This window comes from Lissotriton vulgaris, chromosome 5, assembly GCF_964263255.1.
Source record: "Lissotriton vulgaris chromosome 5, aLisVul1.2, whole genome shotgun sequence".
Classification (NCBI taxonomy): domain Eukaryota; kingdom Metazoa; phylum Chordata; class Amphibia; order Caudata; family Salamandridae; genus Lissotriton; species Lissotriton vulgaris.
The window spans coordinates 19,861,320-19,884,541 of NC_141693.1; the positions used below are offsets into that span (position 1 = coordinate 19,861,320).

A 23,222-nucleotide genomic window follows, 5' to 3' on the forward strand; every position below is an offset into this window, starting at 1 on the left:
CGGGAGTAATGGGAGGATCTTTCTGGTGGAACGCAGTAACCCCACACATGTACCAGCTGTTTTTTTTGCTTGCGTTTTCAGAGATAGGTCTTGTTCAAGCCAAAAACCCAGACTTTTTAATTCAGTCTTGGGTTGTGGGAGGGGGCCTAGGCATGCTGGCCACATGGCAGAGGGAAGAGATGGCATTTTGTTTCCCAACAGCATGAGCTCAGTTTTCGAGCCATTGAGCTTGAGCCTTGAGGTGGACATCCATGCATGAATTCCTTCTAAACAGTCATGGAGGTTTTTGAGCTTGTCCTCTTCCAGTGAGAATGATACGATCATTTGGGTGTCGTCAGCATATGTGACGGCTTTTATCCCAAAAGGGGCGACCACATCTTCCAGGGGGGCCATGTATGTATTAAAAAGTGTAGGGCTCAATGAAGAGCCCTGGGGGACCCCACACTGGAGGGGGAGGATATCGGATCGCACATTCCCTTCGCAGACCTGAAATGTTCTGTCTTTTAAAAACGATGAGAGCCAGCTAAGGGCTGTGCCCCTCACTCCCAAACTGAAGAGGCGCTTAATCAGAGTTTTGTGATCCACCGTATCGAATGCAGCGCTTAGATCCAGGAGGATCAGTAACACCGATCCTCCCGAATCCAAGATGCATCTGGCCTCTTCAACCACTTTCAGGAGGGCTGACGCCCATAAAGACTCAGGAAGAGAACTCAATTCAGGAGGAATTAGATAATGTACCGTTAGAACTGACTGAACTTCGGAATCAGTTTTCGAGCGGTATGATTATTGGCGGTAATGTACGACGCGCATTAGAGCGTTTGTTATCTTTCCGACTTACAGTGCAACCTAGGGCATTGTTTAGCAAAGAAACTGAAGAGTGGATGGCACAGCCTGGTCAGTATCCCATGCGAGAAGTTCCACCAGTGTGGATGCCAGGTGATGCTGCTGCAGTCCCTCCCATTTTGCCACACTTCCAGAGAGTTTGGATACACCTCCCATGGAAGCGATCAGAGGTTTTACAGGTGAAGCAATCTTTGCCTGATCCCCGAAAGAATCCCGCAGGTTATTATAAGGAGTTATCCCAACTTGTGGATGCTACCATCATGAACCTTGCCGATATTGGCATGTTGTTCGGTAACGTGGTTCCGCTACCAATTTGGACGAAAATTTGTCGAGAAAATCACGCAGCCGAGTTAGGCGGTGATTAGGCTGCTCTTGTGGCAGCTGATGGACTACAGGTTGGTGGGGCTAAACCTGAACAGTTGATTACGGCTCTGCCTCAAAGAATTATTACCCTTATGAAAACGCTTATGCCAGCGATGAAAGTTAACTGGGATAAATTGTCTGCATGTAAGCAAAAGAAAGACGAGAGTGTCTCTGATTTCTTTACCAGATTTGAAGAGGCATTTGTCGACCATAGTGGTCAAGACATGAGCACTGAGGGAGGTCAGCGGCTGTTCGTTGATAAATTTGTGTCGAACTTGTTGCCTGAGTTAAGTAACAAATTGAAAAATTCCGAAAGTTCTTGGGCTGTTTCCACTACTGCTCAAATATTAGCTACGGCTCAATATTATGAAAATAGAGAGAAAGAAGAAAGTGATCGCGTAGATAAGAAAACGAAGGAGCTTAAAACTAAGGTTTTGTTGCAGCAAGCGTATCCTCCGCGCTCAAATCAAAATGACTCGCAACAGCAAAATAGATTGCAACCACAGTCTTCTAGGACGCAGTCGCGTACTGACACTTCTACACCTAGATCTATGCTCGGTTATAATCAATGTGCGTACTGTAGACTTGATGGCCATTTAAAGTTTAATTGTCCTGCTCTACATGACCGAAATAATGGCGTTTCAGCTCGAGGTGGTCGTGGTGGTCCTCAACAGGCACCACGAGGTAGAGGTCGTGGTACTTTTCAAAACCAGAACGAGCGTTCTACGTCCTCATCGGACTCGAACAATTGCTTTGACCAACGTGATTTATTGTCTGGTAGATCTGCGCAGTACCATGTGGACGACCATTACGTCGAGCATGATATCGATGCAGACGGTCATTACTAGGATTGCCATAGACAAAGAGAGGGAGTAGTGTCAGTTCCGGTTGATCAGAGTGGGCCTTACGTCGCAGTTGCCACATCGGGCGTGGTTGAGCCTTTTCTGTTGGACACTGGTGCGACAAAAAGTTCCATCATGCATTCGAAACTCCCTGGCGCACCTTTGTCTGGCTTAACGAATGTTTCCGTTGGATTCTCTGGCACCCCCGTTAGCAATCCAGTTTCTAGCCCTTTGCCCCTTACAATTGGGCCGCGTGAGCTAGAAGCTCCCTTGATTTTAACTACTGGTTGTGGTGAGAATCTTTTGGGCCTGGATTTGCTGAAGCGGTTATATGCGACTCTATATTGTTCTCCTGCGGGAGTGGAGCTTACACTGGGTCAGAGAGTGATCTCTCCTATGTACTTGTCGACGGATAAGCTCCCACCGGAATTGAGTTCTCTTCCTGAGTCTTTATGGGCGACAGGACCCAATGACGTGGGCCTGTTGGACATATCACCTTATGTCGTCCAATTGAAATCGAATGTACGGTTGCCACGTATTCCTCAGTATCGTATCTCTCTTGATGGTGAACGTGCGTTGTTAGCGATCATTTACAATTTAATTGCAAAAGATGTAATTGAAGAAACCAGAGGAAATGTGTGTAACAGTCCTGTGTTACCAATTTTAAAACGAACTGATCCCTCTAAGCCTCCTGTATACCGGTTTGTTATTGATTTGAGAGAGGTGAATAAAATTGTGATTCCACAATTTCCTGTGGTGCCTGACATTACGGCTCTACTGACTCTGATTCCAGCTTCTGCTTGTTGGTTCTCGGTAATCGATTTGAAGAATGCCTTCTTTAGCATTCCGATTGCTGAGGAAAGCAGAGATCTATTCGGCTTTTCATTAGGTGGTCGCAGCTTTAGGTTTAAACGCGCTCCTCAGGTCTACTGTGAGAGTCCATCGATCTACAGTCAAGCTCTTAAGGGTCAACTTGATGCGTTTGTATTACCGGCTGGTGCGGCCTTGATCCAATACGTCGATGATCTGTTAGTGGCTGCTGACACTAAAGACATTTGCAAAATTGCTACAGTATCGCTGTTACAGCATCTATGTGATTTACACCACAAGGTGTCACCTTCTAAACTACAATATTGTTGTCAAGAAGTGACCTACTTAGGTCACTTATTGTCAAAGGAGGGAAGAAGGTTGACCCCAGAAAGAATTGCAGCGATCGCCCGAATGACTGTGCCAACAACTCAGAGAGATGTACGTGCCTTTCTAGGTATTACGTCATACTGCGGGCAATGGATTCCGAATTTTTCATTACTAGCGAAGCCATTGGTAGCTCTTACGTGTAAGGATGTCCCGACTCCTTTGCCATGGACTGAAGAGTGTCAGAAAAGTTTTTCTGAACTACGTGATGCGTTGTGTTCGGCTCCTGTGTTAGGTACTCCTGATTACAGTAAGCCGTTTACACTATACGTTCACGAGAGAGAAGGTTGTGCGTTGAGTGTTTTGACGCAGCAATTTGGTGGTAAGCAGCGTCCATGTGCATATTTTTCCTCGACCTTGGACCCAGTAGCTAGAGCATTGCCGAGTTGTCTAAGAGCGACGGCGGCAGCTGCGGTGTCTATCCGACAATCTGCAGGACTGGTCATGGATAATATGCTTACGGTAATGGTTCCGCATGCAGTTGACACTCTTTTGAATCGGACAAAAACTCAACATCTGACGAGTGCGAGGTTGTCTGGTTATGAGTTGACGCTTTTGGCAAGTCATATACAGATCAAGCGCTGTAATGTGCTAAATCCTGCAACATTGTTGCCGACTAGTATGGAATCAGATGATGTATTATCACATGATTGTTATTTAAGAACTGAAGAAGAAACGAAAGGTCGTGTCGACCTGAAAAACACTCCATTGGTAGATCCCGATGGTACTTTGTATGTTGGTGGTTCATGTTTTAAGTTGCCGAATGGTGATGTGACGACCGCGTATGCTGTAGTAACATTGAGTACAGTTGTGGAAACTGCGAGATTGAGTCAGAGTTCTGCACAAGCAGCGGAGTTGATTGCGTTAACAAGAGCGTGTGTTTTGTCTAAGGGAAAGCGAGTGAACGTGTTTACGGATAGTCAGTATGCTTTTGGCGTTGCACATAGCTTTGGACGACTGTGGAGAGAAAGAGGATTCATGACATCGCATGGTACTAAGATCCAACACGGACAGCTCGTGAACGATCTTTTAGATGCACTTACGTTGCCTAAGCAGGTGGCAATTATTAAATGCAGTGCGCATCGAAAGGTTACGGATGATATTGGTCGTGGTAATGCGTTTGCGGATGAGATTGCTAAAGAGACAGCTAAAAACCCTACAACCCGAATGTATGTCGCGAGTTCAGTCAGGTGGCCTACTGAGACTAGTATGTGTGAGGATACTGTTGAGAGCGTGAAGGTGATTCAGAATGAGGCCACTAACGCTGAGAAGACTAAGTGGAAAGAGAGCACAGGGAAGTTAGATGGAAATGGATGTTGGGTTGATTTGACGGAATGTCAGAGGTGGATGTTACCAGATGCATATGTGCTAGCCGTTGTGACTATGGCTCACGGCTTGTCACATATTAGCGCGAAAGGGATATGTAAGCTGCTATCCCCTGTATGGAAGAATGATGGTATTGCTAAATGTGCTGAGAGAGTGGTTAAAAATTGTATGGTATGTTTGATGTATAATCCCGGCAAGGGCACCCCCACTCCACCTGGACATTTTGCTCCTCCTACATGTCCCTTTGAAGTTATCCAATTGGACTTCATCCATATGGAGAGATGCAATAACCTGAAATACGTTTTAGTTGTGGTCTGCGCATTCTCTAGATGGATTGAGGCCTATCCTTTGAAAGATAATACTGCCCTGTCCACAGCGAAAGTCCTACTGAAGGAATACTTTCCTCGGTATGGAATGCCACAGATTGTATGGTCAGATAACGGAAGTGAATTTGTGGGGAATGTGATGAAGAGTGTGTGTAAGGGCCTTGGAATTCGACAAAAATTCCATAGTGCCAATCATCCCCAGTCCGCAGGTTTGGTGGAAGGGTACAATGGCACCCTGAAACTGAAAATCGCTAAGATTCAAGCGACCACTAGTCTGTCATGGCCCGATGCGTTGCCCCTAGCTCTCTTATCGACCAGGGCGACTGTACATTCTCGAGTAGGGCTTAGCCCATATGAGATTGTGTTCGGCCGTCCTGCAAACATTTGGGGAGTGCCGAGGCCTAGGGTGTATGAAAGTCTTGAATATCCAATGTTAATTGACTACCTTCATGATCTGACTGCTAAACTGAGGTTAATTCATCAACAGGTCTTTGAAGCTCTGCCGGCACAAACAGAGGGTCCTGGACATCGGCTCCAACCGGGTGACTGGGTCGTCACCCGAAATTTTGGTAGAAAACGCAACTTGGAGCCGAGATTTGTGGGACCTTTTCAAGTACTCCTGGCCACAAGAACTGCAGTTCGGTTGGAAGGTCGGAAACATTGGGTGCATGCCACCCACACCAAAAAGGTTCCGATTCCTTTACCATCAGATTCTTGGGTGAGGACTGGAATTGCTGCAACGGAAACCGAGACCCCAACAAGATTTGTGCCATTCAGTGATGCTCAACTTGTAGGAGACACTACATTACAGTCAGATACATTTGTTGAACCATCAGCATTGGAGAATTCAAGGCCTGAACTGTCATCAGAACGATCGAACATTGTTTCACAATCTGAACAATTGTTTGAAGAACAAACTCGTCCTGGAAGAAGCAGATATTTTCTTCGTTCTCGTGACGAAGACTAATACATTTTTTTTTAATTTTGCATTTCCCCTTTTTCTGCTACCACGAACATTACAAACAATTGAATCCTCTATTGATTTTGAGTCCTTTTTTATATGTGTTCCTTTTTCCACAGCTAGGAGATTTACATTAGAATTGAATGTTTGATTAAGGAAAACCTTTTCATCCAGGTTGACCGTAGGGCCGTGCGGGTACTTCCTTCTGTTTAGCAGGTTTCTGACACTAGGTCGGTTACTTTTGTCGGTTTCTGGGAACTCCTGGGAATTGATAATCGCTACTCAGAACGAAGTGCGTCAAGAACGTCACAGACGTTTTTTTTAGAGGATGGAGTTTTCTAAGCTGTCGGAAGTCGAGAGGATGTCGGCGTCAAGATCTAAGCTTTATAAGTTCATTTGGACCAAATGTTTTCTGTTTCAGCTATTTTTACTATTCCTGACTGTTTCTATGTTGCTAGTAGGTGGAGTCTATTTTGGAGTACAGTCCTTGTTGCCTTCTGTTTCACCTACTTTTTCTTCTGTATTGAAATCTACTCTCACTGTTTCTCCACATTCCTTTCATCTCCTACCCCAACATGAACAGGTTAGACGTGCGGAATTTATGAACAACTCCTTTGTCCAGCTCCTACATCAACATCAGTTGGTGATGAATACTACTAACTGTTGGGTGTGTGGGTTAATGCCACATACCATGGATAGGGGTATTCCGTATTTGGTTCTTCCTTATAGCTCCCAGGGGTCAGCTCGAGCATTCCAAACTATGTTCTGTAGTGCACTAGATTCCTACCCCCATCGAGAGCCACGCACTACAGATCTTGGTTCCGGCCCTCACCACAAGCCTTTAGCGAGAGCGATTGCAGATTTAGACAGAGATATCTATGATGCATCACTCATCCCAGAGGAAGAGGTGCGAGCATACAAGGATCTGAGTGAGGCTGAGTATAGCATGTCAGTGGGTGATAGACAGTTTAAAAGCTTGTCTCCGATCTGGATTGTACCCCACCTCGGTAATTTCTGTTTGCAAGGACGTGGTCGAAATCCGCGAGCTCAGCTTGGGGAGAGTGCATGTACTGAAACATATGTTTTGCCAACACTCTCTTCCCCCGTTTTCTTGGCTGCCAAGGGTACATACTTCGTATGTTATGATCGCGCATATACATGGTTGCCCCGTGACTTCTCAGGCACCTGTTATATTGCGAATCTTTTGCCACCAACTTTTACAGTTGCCTCAGAATATCACAAGACTAGAGTTGTGAGAGGCGTTGTTAGTAAAGAGGACACTGCTGGTCAAGAAGCAGGAGACTTCTTTAAGGGTTTCCTGCCGTTTTGGGGGCCTATGGTTAATAGTAGGAACCTGAGACAGTTGACTCGTGTGGTAGAATTGACTGCTAACATAACTGCGAGTGCTCTTGGTAACCTAACAGCAGAGCTTCAGGCGGATAGACTTATGACGTTGCAGAACCGTATGGTTTTAGACGTTGTTCTTGCAGACAGAGGTGATGTGTGCAAGGTGATCCATTCGAGTTGCTGTATATTCATTCCTGATAACGCTCCAACTGTATATCAAGCCATCTCAAAGTTGCACAAGATCTCCGAGTCCATACACGTGGACGTAGGTGATTGGACGCTACTAGGATGGTTTTGGGGCCTAATGTCGACGTGGGGTTGGAAGATTCTGATGATCATCGGGGTTGTTGTAATGTTCCTATTCACGTGTTGTCATTGCGTTCAGTGTGGTCCTGCCTTATGTGGCCTTTGTGCTACAACGTGTATAAGACGGCCATCTGTTACCAAGGAAGCATTGATGGATAGAATAATGGTGCAGCAACATCTAAATGATCTGATGAATATCGAGATCGATTCTGATATCGACTAGTGCTTGCCTACATGAGGGCAAAAGGAGCGTCTGAGGTTCTGTGAGAATCAGAACGACGTTTTCGATTCGTTCGAATATGGACGAGTTTGGTATCTATGAACCGCAAATGACAGTTCAGTGGGTGTACGTATTTTCGCTACCCTACTTTGCACCGTTCGTCTTATTTGTGGGTTTCTTCATTTGAACCCACGGGTTCCATTTTAGATACAGCATCCATTTTGTCTCTTGCCCTCAAGTAGCCAGCAAACGGACATTGTCCACTTCGTGACCCTGGGATTCCCAAGCTTTTGCGGAAGACACGTGTTCCTTTAAGGGTGTCTTTACGACAAGGGGGATGATACGGCAAAGGCAGATGGCTCCGCTCGAAGCACATCTCGCCGGTTGGTCTATTGTTTCAGCCGTACATACATTAGGCATGGATCCTTTGATCCCGCAATCATGCTTCCGATATTGCCCCCACACTCCTTTCTGATCTGTTGACTGTCTTCCTTGCACCTGTTTCTGTCCCTTCTCTCTTCTCGTTTACAGCCTAAATGGAATGTACTTAATAATGAAATGATGTGTTTTTACAGTTGGGAACCGGCGAATGTTACTGTAATTATGTTCCGGGTTTCAGAAACATGAAAGCGACCCTTTTGTCATTTACTGTGGGAACTGAGCTGTAACCTTTTGTTCATATGTTGTGCAATGACAAAAACGGGTATAAAAGGAGCGACCCACTTAGTGGAAGTTGAAGCAGTCTCCTAGAACATACACGTGTTGTACTTCTTGTGACTTCTATATTCCCTGCAGTAAATAAACCTCGATCTTTGATGCCGAAGGAAGTGTCCCGTGTCTCTGTCATTTGTGCGCCAGAACAGGTTACCCACAAAGGTTTCAGGTGTTGTCCCCTGGCACCGCTGGGCCTTAGAATAGCCCAGTCCTTCAGTGGCTGAGAAAAAAGGGGGGTCCCTAAACGTGTTTTCTCAATGCAATTTCCATAGGAAACTTTAGACAAGGCTACAGGTCAAACTGCTGAACGGAATTACACCACATTTGGCAGGGAGAAAGGTCTTGGTCCAGAAAGCATGCTGTTGTTTAAATGGTGTAAAATTCGTTCAGTAGTTTTAGAGAAATATAAAATTTTAAAGATATATATATTTGAGAATTCTGACATCTGATTGGCTGAGATGTTACGAGTACGAGCTTGCGGTTCATTGGCTATGAACGGTTGAAACTAGGAAGCGTTGGCAACCATTTTGTGAGTCAGTCCGTCAGTTCGCCTCTCTCCGTCTACAAGCCATTGGGTCCGTAGTTCTACCTCTGCGAGGCAACACTGGAAATATACTGCATCTCTGTCTCCGCGAGATACCCCTTTCACCGTCCCTCTCCCCAAATCACCAGCTCGGGGTTATGCTTTTAGAAGCCAGTGCGTCTGCTTGCAGCTCTGGGTCTGCGAGCTGTCAGACATTTTGTGACTCAGTCCGGCAGCTCGCATCTCACCCTCTACAAGCCATTGGGTCCGTAGTTCTAACTCTGCGAGGCCACACTGAAAATATACTGCAGCTCTGTCTGTGCGAGATACCCATTTCACATTGCATCTCCCCACATCACCAGGTCGTGGCTATGCCTTTAGAAGGCAGTCCGTCGGCTTGCAGTTCTGTGAGTCATCCTGTTGGCATGGCCCCCTACACACCCAAACACCACTGCACTGCCGTAAACTCTAAAACACTACCCCAGCACGATCCCCTACACTACCCAAACACCACTGTGCTACCCTAAACCAGAAAACACTACCCTAGCACGATCCCCTACACTACCCAAACACCACTGTTACCCTAAACCATAAAACACTATCCCCAGTGCGATCCCCTACACTACCCAAACACCACTACACTACCAAAAACCCAAAAACACTACCCCAGCGCGATCCCCTACACTACGCAAACACCACAGTGCTACCCTAAACTATAAAACACTATTCCCAGTGCGATCCTCTACACTACCCAAACACCACTGCACCACTCTAAACCCTAAAACACTACCCCTAGCGCAATCCCCTACACTACCCAAACGCCACTGCGCTACCCCAAACCATAAAACACTACCCCAGCACGATCCCCTATACTACCCAAACACCACTGTACTACCCTAAACCCTAAAACACTACCCCAGTGCGATCCCCTATACTACACAAACGCCACTGCACTACCCCAAACCATAAAACACTACCCCCAACACAATCCCCTACACTACACAGGTACTGCACTACCTAAACCCTAAAACACTATCCCTGTGTGACCCCCTACACTACCCAAACACCACTACACTACCATAAACCCTAAAACACTACCCCAGCGCTATCCCCTACACTACACAAACACCACAGTGCTACCCTAAACTATAAAACACTATTCCCAGCGCGATCCTCTACACTACCCAAACACCACTGCACCACTCTAATCCCTAAAACACTACCCCTAGCGCAATCCCCTACACTACCCAAACGCCACTGCGCTACCCTAAACCATAAAACACTACCCCAGCACGATCCCCTATACTACCCAAACACCACTGTACTACCCTAAACCCTAAAACACTACCCCCAGTGCGATCCCCTATACTACACAAACACCACTGCACTACCCCAAACCATAAAACACTACCCCAACACAATTCCCTACACTACACAAGTACTGCACTACCTAAACCCTAAAACACTATCCCAGTGCGACCCCCTACACTACCCAAACACCACTGTGCTACCCGACAGCATAAAACACTACCCCCAGCACTATGCCCTACACTACACAAACACCACTGCACTATCCGAAACACCAGTGCACTACCCTAAACCCTAAAACACTACTCCCAGCACAACCCTGTACACTACCCAAACACCACTGCACTGCCCTAAACCCTAAAACACTACTCTCAGCACAAACCCCTACACTACAAAAATACCATTGCATTATCCTAAACCATAAAACACTACCCCCAGCATGACCACCTACACTACCGAAACACCACTGCACTACCCTAAACCCTAAAACACTACCCCCAGCACGACCCCCTACACTACCCAAACACCACTGCACTACCCTAAACCCTAAAACACTACCCCCAGCACAACCCCCTACACTACCCATAGACCACTGCACTCCCCTAAACCCTGTAATACTCACAACAGATACCCGGATGGAATGCCAACTCTAACAACTTATAAGTTGGAAATATAAGGTATAAAGGACAGGTAAAAAATGATATTTAGAGGGACAAATTATTTCGTAGAGACGAGAACTCTCACTCACCCAAAGGTGACATGCTTTATCATTGGGTCCCCTCTTGCACACTGTGACCGCAAGGTACACAGTGTGGGCTACCACTCTCCCACAGGAGAAGAGCTTGAGGTGTTTTTTTAACACAATGTTAAGATGAGAGAGGGGCAGAGTGCAAAACTATAACAAAAAATTATGAATTTAAAACTATCTCCTCCAGGGACAAAATAATGTATTGGTTGTCCAAGCGGATAGAGCTAAAAACAGTACGAGGAATAGGGATATGGATAATCCCTATGTGACTAGGTCAACATGTTTCTTCCTTGATGACCAAAGGTTCGTAGGCATTCGTCAGGACCAACATCATGTCACTCTGCTGTCAATGTGAATAAAATACAAATACCATACTCAATGTTTATGGAGGGTTTGAGAGCCAGCTGCAGTCTGGTCTGTAATCTGTGAATATAAATAAGAAACATTCACTATCCAACCTGCTCAACATACCGTATAAATCACCAATACACCCAGTGTATGTGAAACCAGTGCATCATCAACATCACTGCACATGTGGGAGATGGAATTATTTAACCTCACCAGTCTCAGACTGATCGTCTACTTCTTCCTTTATAAGATCCTATTTGCTTGAGTCACGAGAATCTACAATGTAGTGATCAAAATGGTTAAAACACAATTAAATTCTTTCAGATATCATTTCTATGTGTCCCTTACATAATCATGGTCTTATCTGTTGCAAAACTATGAGCCCATGTGATCTGTGTTCATATAATTCAATACCTAATATCAACAGGAGAGAGAACAGCGCATGCAGCAAACACTGACAGTCCCACCTGGAAACAGCCCTCCCCACTCCCTGAGGTGCCACCCGCATTGCAGGCCCTGCCCAAAACACAACCTGCAGCTTTGTGCCCTGGCTGACAAGCAGAGCACACAGCGTGGAAAGATCACAGGGGGTGTTCACTGCAAAGCCCTCTACTAAGAGACTACAAAGAACCAAACTGAGACAAAGGGCCCCCTTTTTAGGTCTCGCCTGAGCCAGGGCATGCGGTACTCTGGCAAGACATTTAGTGAATGGGCTTTAAAAAGCCGACCACAGCATTTTGTGTGGCCTAGAACGTGCGGTTCCGTGCACTGTTACGAGCAAAGGCTCCATCTGGTTTTCCTCTCTCGTCATGGCTCATTAAGTGCGAACGTGCAAGGGTACACCACAAGCACGAGTGTGTGCTTCCAAAAAGAGCAGACTGCGGGCGCACGCATGCACGCACCACTCTGCTTTCCCAGGTCTCTCCTCTATCCCACCGTCAACAAGGTTGCCTTCCCTCTTCAGTTTTGCGCTCCATAGTAAACCCACTCACCGGCATCTCTCTATATCTTTCTCTCCACAGCACACATCAAATCTGTTCTTACGAGCCCAACAGAATAAATAGAACAACAAATCCCATTCCACCTCACTTCCGTTTCTAACGTCTCGCCGAAGGAGTTTAACGACCACGCCTTCATATCCGGGAATTGTGTCCCTTCGTGCCACTGGACTTGCTGTTAAAGACATTTGGGAATACGTCGAACCGCAGCCATTTTAGAACTTATCAGTGAACACAGTGAGAAGGCACGGTGTAGGGGAACAGTCACGGTCATGACATGATTTATGATCCACATAGCGTCAGCGTTCTGGTCGCCTTGAACGTGTGTGTTTATGTGCCAAATTGGAGGTTGGTGCACCGACGCGATTAATGCGGCCAACACTACTTTTACACGAAAAAGTATGTTCCCGATTCCTTATACATTTACGGTTGTCTTTGTTTTTACTCTATATGGCCTCATCTATGACAATCAGCCCAGTATAGTCGAAAACACCGATTTATTCTTGGGATGACTACAGAAAACAGCGGAGAGGAACAGTTTACAGCTCAGAATGTCGCTTCCACATTTTGTGTCAACTCACCGTCGCTAGGCTGGTTTTGCCCTCTTTTTGTAATGATATCCACCCTCCTAAGAATAACATGCTTCCATAAACTCCCCACTGTTTGTAAACCTGCTGTGCACCCCTCCGCAGTTTCCCCTGCAGTAAAGATAGAGCCCCGTTGCGTAGCTCGGCTGAAGGCTTCCCTGGAATTCATTAGTGAATTCCGAAGTTTTCTTAAGGTCACCGGGGGCATGTACTTTTCACACGGCGTTGTCCTATGCCGGTGGCCCCCCAGGATTAATGGTTAACGCATTGCTGAGAATGGGCTTTCGCACTTTACTTAACGGAGAAACCTTTGTGGTTAAATCAGTAAACAAGAGTAAGTCTGTAAATTAACTGTTTTGAAACCCACTGTAGACCTTGTTCTTGGTTTTATCGTACTTTACCTCAATTCTCGTACAAAGGCACAATTAACTCCCAACTCCAGTCACTCGTTTGTAAGATGGCCTCAGCAGTCACTCATCTGTTACACAAACTGCATGGGTGGCGCGAGCATCTGTTCTGTAAATCCTAATTAACAGACGCTATAGTGGTGCTCTGGTAGGTATTTATCTGCCAACACTCAGCTTGCCACAGACAAAAACATTATGCAGTTGTGGGGGAATGGGGTGATGTTGGGTACACAATTATACCCGGTTAGCTAGCTAAACGTTGTTTCAGCTACACGTGCTAACATAACAGTACAATAAAACCTCTCTCTGTTCCCAAAAATAACTGCTGTGCTAGTTTAATTCCAGAAACTATTGAATGACACACCCACTACAATTGAGGCTGTCCCATCACATTCCAGTCCTGATGAAGACCCACTCTAGACGCTCATAAACCAGCGCTATTCATCTAGGGTCGAAACGTCGACGTTCTGTATATATCCACGTGCACAAAGTCCTAATGAACCAAATAAATAATTTATTTACCTTGGATTGCTGCAGTGTTTAGTGGATTTTTGGTTGTATTATTGTTTTGTCTAATTGTATGATTTGGCTTGTCATTGTCTAAACCATTTTTCACACTCAGTCACCAGTCACGACTCACTTACTTTATGTATTCGAATTTATGTATTGTCTTGTTGTGGATAGCTTGCTTAATACATTTTGAATAATCCTGCCAAAAGGTTAAATACTAAAGATTTAACTTTCCTCCTTTATGGTCAGCTGTGGTTTGTTTTTCTAAAAATATTGCTCATTGGAAATAATTGTCCTTATATGTATTCAATACACTATACAAATCAGATGCGCCCCCAACAGAACCAATTTTGTTGTATATATCCTTTACCCAGGTTCTGAGGGTCACTGGGTCACCCCATTATTTTCAATGGCTAGTTTAAGTCGAGGCGCCTGCCTGCCGCTCGCTGTTTATATGCATTTCAAGGGCAAGTTGGTGTTTTTTACGGAGATAACAAAACATTCTACATTCAGGCTGTGTTTTTAGTCACGGTTTTTAGAGTTCCATATTTCCTAACTTAAATACGTTAAACAATTCTGGGACTCTCACTGCTCACCCTCATAGTCCCAACTCTCACACCCTCACAGCCCCACCCCCTGCTTTAAACTACTGCTTTCACTCTGCGGTGTCTCTTCCCATCCTCCTCTCACTCTCTTCCTCTCAGCCCCCCTCGCAGTGTTACCCCTGCATCACCGCAAACCGTCTGCCCACCGACACTCCCTCCCTGCATTCCACCAGCCTCATATCCTCACCATGTACAGCCTCTCTGCCCCTTCGACCTCACATCTCCCACTCCTCCGTCACTCACCCTCTGCCTCACCCCACCAGCTGTCTCACCCTTCCCTGTCATACCTCCCAGCCTCGCATCGCCCCCCTCTCACCTCACCCTCACAGTCTTATCCCTCACCTGTCACGCACCTGCACACTTTCACCCACCACTCTCCCCCTATAGTTTTGCTTCCTTCCCATTGTATCTCTCACCCCTGCATCACCTCGCCCCCTTGCCTCACTCTACCCTCATTTCACCACTCTCGCAGTGTCACTCTGCGTCATCCCTGCCCATCCTATCTCCCGCTTTCTTAATCCCTCCCTGTGTCTCACCCCACCCTCACACCCTGAATCACCCCCCCCGCAGACTTCCAGCGCCTGACCCTATTCATGCTGAAAGCTGGCAGTGTTTGCTGCATCTCGTGATTAACCCCATCGAGCCCTCGTCTTACCTGTCGGTGCTCCTGGGAGCCATACCTGCCCTCCTCCGGAGCAGATTCATCATTCTACCTTAAACATTTGCCCCAGTACTCGGCACCACTGCCCTGCACCTACCCACGGGCCAGGGGCACCCCAAAGTCAGAGGAGCCTGTGGGCACTTCATAAACAGGGTCATTCCAATGATGAAAGTTGGTGTCCGTGCCTACGTGTTTTCTTTGAAAAAGCACTGAAAGAGAGGGGGTGACATAAGAAACCCATTGGACTAATCCGCCGAGCACTGCCTGGAAGTGTTTTGTAATGTATTTTCTCAGTTTGTGGGAAACGGCTAATCTCGGGTTACTGGATATTTAAAAATAAAATAGAAGTGAAGTTTTTTTTATTTCTCAAGCAAATTAACTTGCAAGCTGAGATGTGAGCAAAAGTGTGCTTTTGATGAAAGCAAAACATCTGCTATGCTGCAAGAACAAGAAACCAGGGGCCTCATTTATGAAAAGTGACGCATCGCTGCGTGAAAACAGCGATGCGTCACTTTTCACTGCGCACTCCTTGCGACACCAATGATGCGTCATATTTAATGTATGACGCATCATGTCGCAAGGACTTACAGATACGTCAATATTTCTGACGCATCTGTAAGCGCAAAAGTGACGCATTGCTGGAGTGTTTCACAAAAGTGACGCAACTCCAGCAATGCGTCTTTTCACATGGGGAAAGCCCCATGTGAAAGGGCTTGCGTCAGTCTTGCGCCTGCTGTGAGACAGGCGCAAGATTTTGACGCAACCGCATCCTAAAAGTGACGCAGTGAAATCTCATAGATTTCACTGCGTCACTATTACGAGGCTTTTTGCGGGGGAACGCCCCCTTTGCATACATTATACCTGACGCAGACATAATGTGGCGCAGGGGTTTAAAAAGTGACGCATCTACCTAGATGCGTCACTTTTTAAATATGGCGCAACAAGGCGCATGTTTTACGCTGCCGATGCGTCACAAAAAGTGACGCATCCGCAGCGCAAAACTGACGCAAGGCCTCATAAATGAGGCCCCAGGTCTCCGGGTCAACAATCCAGCCGCTCTCTAAAATGCCCCAACACAAAGTAAGCTCACGGGAACCGGACGGCCCGCAACCTGCCCACTTGCAGCGACCTGGTAGCAATGAAGCATTACCTGCGATCCGGTCACTAGTACAGGGTTCCTCAGGCCCCGGGGCACTGGTTCCTTGCTGACGCGGTACGGGTGAGGAGCGAGGCAGCCCCTCCTGCCCTCAATGGACTTGGGCCAGCAGCGGTGACGAGCATAGATTTCCCTAGGCTCCCGGGCCGGTGGCGGTGATTACGGGGGGAGCACATTGGTTGCACTTGAATTCGGCCCGCTGCGATGACGAGCACAGAGTTCCAGAGGCTCCTGGGTGGGCGGCGGTGATCTCGGGGGCAACTTTTAAATCCGGTCGTCAGTAGGGTGCAGCACCACGTGGTGATTTAAATAATGCGCTCAGTCAGGGCCAACGGCGGTGACTTTGGGGGTGAGAAATTAGTTTTACACGCCCCGCGCTGCAGAGGTAGTTTTTCATGGTCCCAGGGCCCTTAATTAAATAAATAAAATGACGGACACAGATTTCCACTGCATGCGTCTTGGCGTAAATATAGACCAGGGTTGTGAGTCGCCCCTTCCTCCTGGCAGATGCTGGGAAGGAGAGCCCAGCTGGGGTGGGTAGGGGATCTGCTGCTGAGTCCACGACCCAATCAGAGAGCCGCAGTGGTGTGTGCTGCAGGCATGAAGGCAGCCTGATGGCCTGGAAAGCAGATGCCGTACTAAACTCTCCCTGAACCTTCCCTTGACACACCCCATCAGATAAGAGAAGAATCATAAAACTCAGAAACGCCCTAGACTCGGTGTCCCAAGGACGTGCACTGAAAAGTCACAGGGCGGTAACCAAAAACCCTGCAGAGCAATGGCTAGACAGGGTTTTAAATAAATATCGACCTTGCCTAATAGAAACCATGGGCGGGATGAGAAGCCGTTCTCCCAAAAATACTTTTACCCCAATAAATCTTGCTGCGCGGACAGTGCTGCACGCTGCAACGCTAGGCGAGACCTAAAAATGATACATATAGTGGGCTTCAGAGAAGTAAACCTTTTTCCACTTTTATTTTTTTTCACTACAGTATGTACTTTTAATGTATTTGTCAGAACTCTAATGCAAACCTAAGATTATGATGGCAACCTTCTTGCCTTTTCGTTTTATAAATCAAGATGGCATGACTCTTAGACTGCGAACTGACGTTTTGTAAAATGAACAACAAGCACCTTGGTCTTGCAAGATTTTGAGTGGCCATTTAGAGATCAGTCTGTCACAATGTCAAATTGAAACCCACCGGAATGCCCCAGGCCTTAAAATCTGAGTCCTAGAATAGTTTTCTGTTGCCGCTGCCATTTTCCCCGTCTGCCGCTCACTCTACATTTCAATGGATTGCCCGCTACATTGACATGCTGTTCCCAGCTGTATTTTTACTCAGTTGGAAAGATTGTTGACATAGTTTTGTTCTACAGTGTTTGCTACCGTTTTGATAATATGGCATAGTGCAATGCATTTAAGTCTCTCACCTCTTCCTTTGCCTGACAGGCATAATACCACGTCTCTCACCTCCAGATCTGACTGTGAGAGATACCCCCACCTCTGCCTTTCACTGTGAGGAGTGCCTCCATGTCTCTGACCTCCAACTCTGACTATGAGAGGTAACTCCATATCTCTCAATTCTACATTTGACTGTCAGGTGTATCTCCAGGGGCCGGATGTAGGTGGCCAAATACCGAGCGGTAACGCAAACATTCGCAGAATTTCTGCGTTACCAACCGGTATTTTGTTGAGAGCAATGTAGGTGAGTTTAAACCTACTTGCAAAATAAGGAATCGCAAAATTGTGATTCCTTATTTTGCTCTTGCATTTAAGGAATCGGAAATTGCGATTCCTTAAATGCAATGTAAGTAGCACAAAAAAGGTGCACTTCACCCTAAGGAATAGCTAATTACCACCAAACTTCAAGTTGGTGGTAATTAGTGATTTCCTTTAAAAAAGCACTTTTTTACTTTTTTAAAAGTGCCATGTGGCACACATCCATGCCCTTAGGGCATGTATGTGCACCACATGTGCACACATGCACATTTCAGGGGTACAACAGGGTGTCCTTTTGACACCCTGGCACCCTTGAAATAGCTCCCACTATTTGCGATTCTTTAATACCGAATCGCAAATAGTGACTTTCTTCCCATTCATTTCTATGGACCTCCTAGCCCATAGGATTGAATGGGTAGGTATTCCTTATTAACGAATCTCAATTAGCGATTGGTATTAAGGAATATTAAGGAATCGCTAATATTTTAGTGATTTCTACCTACATTCGAATTTGCAAGTCCTTAATAGCGAATCTGTAAAATTCGCTATTAAGGATTCGCAAATTTAAATTTACCTACATGTGGCCCCAAGTCTCTTACCTCTCTGCCCTATTACAGATTACCTGAAAACAAGTGAGGCTTCTCTCACCTCTATTTCCTACTCTCAGGGTTACCTCATGTCTCCCACTTCATTGCCATGTTAGAGTTCACATAAACACAAGCAGGGCTCCCCTCGGCGAATGACCTTTACAACGCGGTTGTTACACCGCGGTACGTTTATCATTACAACACAAGTCGTTACAATGACTTGCGCTGGATGGCGCTATACACAAAGGAATAGTATGATTTACTATTCCAACACCTTCCCTACTGTTACGTACGCTGGAGTTTGAATAGTAAATCATACTATTCCTAAGCCCAGCGCTAGTCGTTGTAAAGACTTGTGTTGTAATAACTGCGATGTAACGTACCGCTGCGTAAGAACCGCGTTGCAGCATCACATATTCCTCCCCTCACCTCCAGTTCTGACTCACAGGGGTACTCCCATATCTATCACTTCTTTCCCCTGGTACAGTTTAATCAAACACCATCAAGGCTCCTCTCACCTCCAGCTGTGACGCTGTCCTGCTTTCTCCAGCTGTCCATGTCTGCAGGGTCTTCAGCTCCCCCGTCAGTCGTTCCATGTGGGTATGAAGTGATTTCTAAAATGTAGTCCACACATTTACATTATTCAAAATGCTCCGTGAAAATCAACACTTGTACTCATTTACACAAAGATCTGTTACCATGTGGTTATCCGATGAGATTTGTTGTAACAAAATATGGAAGGTTTGTAGCGCCTTCCATATAGCATATGTTTAGCAATGTTAAAATAATCAGCAGTATATTTGATAATGATCTTCAGTTTCGAAAGTTACAACTACAGCTGAGAGGTTTTCACTCCGGCACTTAGCACCATAGACTATCCTTAAATATTAACAAAGTAAATAAAATTCAATTTTAAAATAAATGGCAGTGGGGATTCTTTAGACTGCACCAACTCCTAGTGTTTCGACTGCCCACAAAACTCATATAGATGTGAAATATTTTTTAGTAGGAGGGCATATGTTTGTTTTTCTCATATATCCAAGATTATGTTGCACATAGCTGCATGCACTCTAGATCCAAATATTCATATGTAAAGTGTTTCCTTTTGTTTTAAGACAATCTCCAGACATTGGTATTTTTTTCATACAATGTTCTTTATTGTTAACTAATTTCCAATACATTTTTGGGCAGATCCAGCCAACGCGTTTCATCCATTATAAGGACTGCATTAGGGAATAAAATAATTACATATATACATAATCAATGCTTTAAATATATTAAAAACCTCACCACATTCCTTATTTATTTGTTGTTTTTTTTCTTTACAAACCTTTTTAATGTTTTTATATAGGATTTTTTATCATATATTTAAGCAAAATTTACATGCCAACTATGTTTCTAATTCACATTCCTGAAAATGTAATTCATACTTGCCCAATTTCGTATGTTCAGCCTAGACTTTCATAGTTATTGTGAGTCAATTCTTTTCATTAATATCCTAACCCAAATTATCCTTTGTGATCCTAGTGATTACAGCTAAACAGTGCATTTTTTATTTCACTCCTGAGATAAAAATGTCTATATAAAAAAATCAAAACGTTTTTTTAAACAAAAAGATCCACAAAATACGTGATGTTATGATGTTTTTAACATACTTAAATCATTAATTATGTTTATATTAACAAAAAGCAAATAGTCCCATAATTATGAAAAAGTAGCACAAATGTACATGACACAATCATAGTTTGGTCAGTTGTGCTACCAACTCAGCAGGTTGACCAAAAGCATTTCTCCTGGTAGCAGACCTAATTGTGATTATATACACATAATTGTGTGTTCCTTTTACATATTTATGAGACCATTTACTTGAATAATGCCTAGAGAAGACCATTAGAGTGAGCCAAGAAGCATCTTGATGTAATAATCTTATATATTTCTGATTAGGTGTACCTCATTGCATTTTAAATATTAATTTATTGCATCTTTTTCAAATGTAAGTGCATATAGCATGTAATAGTGCCTAAAGTTAAGGCCCAGATTTGCTAACGTTTTGCATCACTTTTGTGAAGCAATTCCGACACAAAGTGTTAGGGTGGGATTTGCTATCCAACGTAAATCAGGATATGCATTTGGTAGTATTTCAAAGTAATGCAAAGTTGCACTATGCACTGCTTTGCATTACTTTGCGTCAAGGGAGCATTTCATGGTGGTACATGGGCATTCCCATGCACCCACCCCTGGGTTTTGATACAAATCCCGATCTACAAACATTGACAGACTGGGATTTCCACCAAAATCGTACTCCTCCTTGAAGCAGGAGCAATGAGGAGAAATGTTTTCATCTCTCCTTATTTTTTAGGTCTCGCCTAGGCAGCGCGCATGCGTTGTCTCTCCGAGACATCTAGTAATTAGTATGTGTGTGGAAACTTTAGCTGTTGATCTCTTATTGTGCGTTTGCTTGTCATTTATATTCTCTTTCTGTTGACAGGTTAATACTTGTGTTTCTCCCTCCTTTTTTGTGGTGGACGCCCAGACAGCACTGCCTAACTACTGTATACATGGTATCAGTGGATTGAAGTGTTCCTGTTGGAACTTTTTTTTTGTTGGTGGTTGCTAGCTTACGTTAAACATGGATGCAGTGTATTTGTACTGGTTGAAATTATGATGCCAGAGACATTTGGCGTGACGTGGTTACAGTTGACTTCTGTTTCGTCTGCATAACATAAATAACACAAACTGTGGAAATAGATACAGACTGTTGTTAAAGGTCCAAACTAGCAACGTACGAGTTTGGCAAACATGTTTAATGTTTAGTTGTACTTAGTAACCTATTTATATACATATAATGACTAAATATTAACTTAAGTGGAGCTATACTATAATTTTTTTTGTGTAGGAGGACATACGTAGCTACTGCCTCTCTTCATGTTCTTGGGAATGGTTTAAGCAGAAGCTGTACTTTGAAAACGATATGTGCATAAAAGATTTGCAACGCGACCCTCAGCATACAGACAAGGCACCGTAAATTTGCCTTATTTTTGCATATAATTTAGTCAACGGGCCATATATTTTGGTGCTTGTTGGCCAAATAATGTTAGTGGCCTTGCATATAGATTTAGGTGTTCAATGTATGCAAATGTACATTAAGATTTATGCGGTAAAGCTACTGTTACTGGTAGATAATGTGTTTTTGAACACAGGCATGTATGTGTAGTAGTTAATGAAGGTGTGCAGTGGGGTTACTGACCCAGTCCCCCGCACCGTATTACCAGGGTACGGTTTTTTAGCCACTTTGTTTTAGCATATGCTAGTCAAACTGTATGTACACACTCTCTCTAAAGCTCACCATGCCACAAACAGACCACAGTGCTTGTATCTGCATTCCACTGAGCCGCTGTGCTCTGTGCTTTCATGTGGTGAACACAGGGGCGTATGCTTGGAAGATATGAGGCGATAGGGCTCGCCATGTACATTTAACAGCCTAGTGCACCACAAGGTGGTGATTTGTAGCATGTACTTTTATTCACTATATTTGACTTCTATTCTCTTATGTGTGCCTTGTGCTCACCATTAATTGCTTTAAAGCGATATTTGTGCGGCCTTTGGAATTTGTGCGTGTCCTTTCCAGGCTCAATTAGCCTTGTTTACCCACATATGAGCTGTTTAAATATAATGTTTGTCTTTTATACTTCACTGTCACATAGTGCCTTTCTTCACTATATAGGCTTTTCACGTTGTAGGGGTATCCTTTAAACTTTATATGTGCCTTTTATTTTTCTTAACATTTTAGTTACATTGCAGAGGAAACATGTAGCTACTGCCGCCTTCCTATTGCTTAATTTGCAACAAAGAAAGTGCCAGCGTTTTATCAGGCAGCAGCTTTACACTCTTGTATTTTTTTTATAATGTATGTAACAAAGAGCACATGGATTAAACTTTAATAGTGTTTTAGCTGCAGCTGCTTTTTGTAAATTTGCCTTTTTTTGGTGCATAATTTAATTAACCTGCCCATATATTTTGGTGCTTTCCATCCACATAATTCCAGTGGGCTTGTAGATAGGTTTACGTATGCATTGTATGCGAATCAACAGCAGGTTTTATGCGGTAAAGCTACTGTTACCAGGAAGTAATGTGTTTTTGCAGGCAGGCATGTGTAGTAGTTAATGATGGAGTGCAGTGCTGCTAGTGACCCGGTCCCCCCACTGATTACCCTTGAACGGATTTTACAGCCACATCTTTTTGGACAGACGCGAGTCACGCTGTATGTACACACCCTCTCACAATCTCGCTATGCCACAAACTGACCACAGTGCTTGTATTTGCTTTCCACTGAGCCACTGTGCTCTGTGCTTCCTTGTGGTGCACATAGGGGCTTCTGCTGTGGAGATATGAGGCAATAGGGTTCGCCATGTACATCTAACAGCTTACAGCACCACAAGGTGTTGGTGGTGGGGGGGTGGGGAGGTGAAACATTTACTTTTCTTTGCTTTGTGTGACTTTTATCCTCTCATCTGTGCCTTTTGCTCACCATTTGTGGCTTTAAAGTGTTTTTTGTGCGGCCTTTATAATACGTTTGTGTTGTTTTCTTGCCACATTAGCTTGTTTACTTATATATGAGCCTT

General features: G+C 44.7%; 1 protein-coding gene across 1 annotated transcript in view; it reads right to left on the reverse strand.

The window, feature by feature from the left end:
* The window catches only part of LOC147710014 (E3 ubiquitin-protein ligase TRIM39-like), a 541,081-nt gene that overhangs the window by 366,732 nt on the left and 151,127 nt on the right, over nucleotides 1–23,222 (reverse strand). Inside the window, exon 2 of the mRNA XM_086920687.1 lies at nucleotides 19,119–19,214. Coding sequence (XP_086776813.1) covers nucleotides 19,119–19,214 — 96 coding nt within the window. The remainder of the gene's footprint in view (nucleotides 1–19,118; nucleotides 19,215–23,222) is intronic.